Below are 4,747 nucleotides of genomic sequence, written 5' to 3'. Positions count from 1 at the left end.
GGCACATTTTTGCAATTTTAATAAAAACACATCTACACCAAACATTGTACACAAATGTTCATAGCAACATTATTCATTATTCATTATCAATAACATTATCATTATTCATGATAGCCGAAAAGTAAAAACCATCAGTGTCCATCAGTTGCCGAATAAACAAAATGTGGTATATTCATACAAGGAGAGGAGGATACTCAGCTACAAAAGGATTGGAATGCTGACAGGCCACAGCATGGGTGAACCTCGGAAGTGTGCAGGGTGAACCAAGCCAGACACGAAAGGCCACATGTTATCCCACTTATAAGAAATGTTCAGGCCAGACACTGCAAATCCACAGAGACCAAAAGCAGTTTAGTGTTTATTGGGGCAGGGGGCAGAAAAGACTAGGGAGTAATGGGTTTCTCTTGAGGGTGATGAAAAGCTCTAAAATTAAAGCTGGGCATGGGGGCGCACACCTGCACTTCCAGCGAGGTAGGGAGGATCACTTTTCAAGGCTGCAGGTGCTAAGATCGTTTCTGTGAATAGCCCCTGCACTCCAGCAGCCTGGGCAACATAGCAAGACCCCGTCTCTTGTAAATAAATAAAGGACAGGTGTGGTAGATCATGTCTGTAACTCCAGCACTTTGGGAAGCCAGGTGTTCAAGACTAGCCTGGGAAACATAGGCGTCTCTACAGCAAAGCAACAAGAAGCATAGCTCCGAGGTAGAGCATTTGACTGCAACAGACAGGATGCTCTAAAATAAGATAGTGGAGATGGTTTCCAGCCTTGTGACTACAGCAAAACCACTCCATTGTAGACTTAAATTTTATGTAGGCTTTGTAGAATGTAAGTGGAGTGGTTTAGTCTTCTGGGGTGCTTTTTCTGCTGAGTGGTGGGGGCTGAGTGGTGGGAGGCTCGGGTCCCCACATGTGCCTTTCTTGCCTGCCCCAACAGGACCTTGCTGGGGTCAAGTGTGCTCTTTGGTGTGTGGCTGTGGGTGTGTGTGTCTGTGTTAGTGTTCCCAAGGGTGTGCAAAGTGATGACTGTATCTGCTGGGGACAGAGGTGCACCATACCCGCTTCCAGCCCGCATTTTCTCTGACTCTGCCCCTGGGCTGCCTGCTGGGGAGAGTTCAACACCTCACTCAGCTCACTCCTGGGACAAACTGGGTCCTGGGAATGGGAGAAGGGAGGGAGCTGTGGCCAGTGCCAGGCAGGGCTGCTAGAACTTCTCACCAGGAGCTAAGGCCTGACTCAGCAGGAGGAGGGTGGAGACCTCCCTCAGAGCCTCAGGGAAGAAGGCAGACAGGGCCAGAAGTGGGAGGGGTGTGCAGCTGGTGCCAGGGGTGGAGCACCCAGGCCCTGGGGCTGTGGTCCTGCCTAGCAGGGCTGTTCAGCCTTTGGCGGGTAGAGGGGAGATCCCTGGGCCGGGCCCTGGAAGAGGCCGTGTAAGGAGACCCCACCCACCGCTGCTGAGGGCCGCAATTGGAACCAGGTGCCCTCAGTGGAAACCTCTTTCATGTCCCCTTCTGATCCTTCTCCTGGGCATTTCCAGCCTCTGGGCTGGGACTTACTTCAGCTGAGGCCCCCCACTAGCCCCCCACCCTGGCACTTGGGGGAGGGGCTTCTCACAGGTACCCACTCTGTCCCTTCCTCGCACAGACCATGAGGCTGTGTTGCCACCCAAGGTGTCTTCCAAGCTCTCCACCCCATTGGTCTAGAAGGGGGTGCAATGGGGCTGAGGAGTCCAGAATAGGGGATGCGTGCTGGCTGTGAGACTGCCACTCTGGCCTCCCCCAGGCTGTCTGTCTGTGTCCGTGGGTGTTGCTGGGGAAGGCGTGGCTGGGGAGATGCCCAGCCCAAACAGGGAGTCACTGGAGGCCAGGGATGGGGGCTGTTCACATGAATTTAGTCAGCAGGACAGGCTGGGTCTGTTGTCTCTCTCCTGCCCTGGTTGGGGGTTGGGGGAAGGGCAGGTGATCTCACGCCTTGGTCAGCCACTTGCAGACTCTGGCTGATGGGTCACCCTCTGGCTGAGGTTCCCATGGAAGGGGGTGCATCTTGGGCCTGCTGACCCCAGGGCTCCAGGGAGTGGGCCAGAGCAGGAGTTGGCGGCCATGAGAGCTGGGTGTGGCTTGCACTCACCGGTGTGAGCATTTATCTCATGGTATGAGCCCATGAAGAGTCCACACTGGTGCTTCAGAGACCCCCCCACTCCCCACCGAAAGACAGATGTGGCTTGTGTCCCTTTGGGTCTCACCTTCTCTGCCTCCCTGCTGTGTACTGGCAGACAGTGCTTGGAAGACATGGGCAATGACCTCGGTGTCCTGTGGGCTGTGTCTGTGCCTGTGCCTGCCTGGTGCCTCTCTCTCTACCTCTGAGCCTGTCTCCTGCCCTCTTCAGCATGTCTGTTTCTCCTTGTCTGTTTCTGTCCCCTCTGCATGTCTCTCTGTCCCTTTGTCTTTGAGTTCTGTGTGCTCTGCTGCCAATGTGGTGGGGAAGGGGCCCCAGGTGCAGCCCCTACTGGGGGCCCATCTGAGGGGTGGCACTCATGCTGATGAATACAAAGGTGACATGCCCTGCTCCAGGGAAGGGTAGCCATAAAATAGCCCCATTTCACCCCCTCCACACACACACTCAGGCAGCAGGCACAGGTCCATCCCGCCCCAGGCTGCACATCCACGTGCCACCCACACGCTGTCCCCTGCGTGAAGGGCCACACTGGGAGTCTCATTCACACACACACAGAACCACACAGACACTCTCAGAGGCGTGCACGCCCCCTGTACCTGGGAGGCTGAGCCGTGAGCGACTTTCCACACCAGGGTGGTCAAGTTTCGCTCTCCCCACCGACTCCCCACCTATGCAGAGGGGGTGCTGGGGCAGGATACGCCCCTCCTCTTGGCTTATACTTGCCAGGCCCTAGGGAGTGTGTCTGGGTGTTCACTTCCGGGGGTGATTGCTCCAAACTTCCCTGAACACGTGGGCTCGAGGTCAAGAGGACCAAGAGGTCAGCATGGAAAGAGGGTGTCCAGGCTGGGCGTGGTGGCTAATGCCTGTAATCCCAGTACTTTGGGAGGCCGAGGTGGGCGGATCATGAGGTCAGGAGATCAAGACCATCCTGGCTAACAGTGAAACCCTGTCTCTACTAAAATACAAAAAATTAGCCAGGCGTGGTGGTGGGCGCCTATAGTCCCAGATACTCGGGAGTCTGAGGCAGGAGACTGGAGTGAACCCAGGAGGCGGAGCTTGCAGTGAGCCGAGATCGCACCACTGCACTCCAGCCTGGGTGACAGAGAAGACTCTGTCTCAGGGGAAAAAAAAAAAAAAAAAAAAAAGGGTGTCCAGTCCTCCTGGGGACTTGTGTGATACGGCTCCAGAGTTGGGGGGTCTTGGGATGTAAAGCCTAGGCTCTCCTGCCTTGGTCATCGACCCCGTCTCTGGGCAGAGCTGGACAGGTCACTCAGGTGGGGGGAGTGCTGTGGGTGTAGCAGGGTGCTGCCCTCCCTGGGGTGAGTGAGAACAGCTGACAGAGACCCCTGGAATCTGTGTCTGCACGTGGGCTGCCAACCTGCCAGCCTCCCTCAGGAAGGGTGCCGTACTGGGCAGCCTTTGGGCATGGAAGTTTTAAGGCAGAGGCAAGGGCAATGAAACCCTGCCAGGGATGTGAGGGGATTGCTGGTAGTCTGATGTCTGATAGGCTTGAGTTAACATCGGGGTGGGACAGGAGGGGAGTGGAGGGCTGGGGGGAGTGTGGACCCCATGCCTGCTACCCACGCTGTCTGGGCTATGTCACGGAAGGAGGGAGGAGTGCTATGGGGCTCAAGCTAGGAGTCAGGCTCCCTGGGGGCGATTAGGAGGGAAGGGGCGTCCAGGGCTATTTGGGGAACTGCTCTTCCCTCCCTGCAAACACCACAGATGTCAGTGTGCAGAGGAAAGGCCCGAGGCTTTATTTTGGCCTCTCCACCCGGGGACCCAGCCCCAAGCTCCTCCTTTACAGCAAGCAAACATCTGTATTCCTCACATTTCAAAAGCCTTTGCCACAATGACAGCTCTGATGACTGAAACTTCTTGGAAGAAAAGTTTAAGAGTTTAAGTAAAAATTAAATATATTGTATTAGGTATAATTTTTTAAAAGGGGAAAGTAAAAAATATTAATACAATCTGGTTGTAGAAAATACACTGCAAGAAAAGGAACAGGTGCCTCAAAAATGTAACCCTGGCAACTCTGCCGACAGGTCCTAGGCTCCGGCTTCCTGGAAAAGCCCCAGGACACGTGGGAACTCCAGGCACCGTCGCAGGGGCCCTCCCGAGGGCAGGTGGCCCAGAAGCCCAGGAAGGGTGGCCTGGGTGGCGGAACGGGCACAAGGCCGAGCATCACTGGCTCCTAGGGGGCTGTGACGTGGAGCCAAACATACACGCGTGCGAGAGGGTAGAGCGGGCAGCGACGCGGTCGGATCCGTCGCGGGGGCTGCGGGAGGAAGCGCTGCAGGGACCCGGGCGGCGCCGGCGGCCTAGCCGGAGATGCACGCGCTGTAATAGACCGCGCTGCTGGCGTCCGACAGCGCGGAGATCAGGCTGCTCTCCTCGGGGCAGGACATGGCGCGCGGGCCCAGTTTGGCCAGTGCCACGTGGTACGGCAGCCCGGGGGCGTCGGGCCGAGTCCGGCTGCAGTTGAGGTACTGGTCGAACTCGGTGAGGTCCACGTCGGCCCAGAGATCGGCGGCGGGCCCCAGCGGCTCGGCGTTCTCCAGCGGCGGGGCCTCGG

The 4,747-nt window shown here is 56.8% G+C and overlaps 1 protein-coding gene across 1 annotated transcript in view; it reads right to left on the bottom strand.

Annotated features, from left to right (window-relative positions):
- Nucleotides 1-3,906: 3,906 nt before the first annotated feature.
- Nucleotides 3,907-4,747, bottom strand: part of SOX18 (SRY (sex determining region Y)-box 18) — a 4,258-nt gene continuing 3,417 nt past the window's right edge. Inside the window, exon 2 of the mRNA XM_011934535.1 lies at nucleotides 3,907-4,742. Within this exon, the coding sequence (XP_011789925.1) occupies nucleotides 4,494-4,742 (249 nt within the window). The 3' untranslated portion in view covers nucleotides 3,907-4,493. The remainder of the gene's footprint in view (nucleotides 4,743-4,747) is intronic.

This window comes from Colobus angolensis, unplaced genomic scaffold (genome assembly GCF_000951035.1).
Source record: "Colobus angolensis palliatus isolate OR3802 unplaced genomic scaffold, Cang.pa_1.0 Scaffold136, whole genome shotgun sequence".
Taxonomy (NCBI): Eukaryota; Metazoa; Chordata; class Mammalia; order Primates; family Cercopithecidae; genus Colobus; species Colobus angolensis.
The sequence above is the reverse complement of the archived record's forward strand: the minus strand, read 5'-3'. Positions and strand labels throughout refer to the sequence as shown.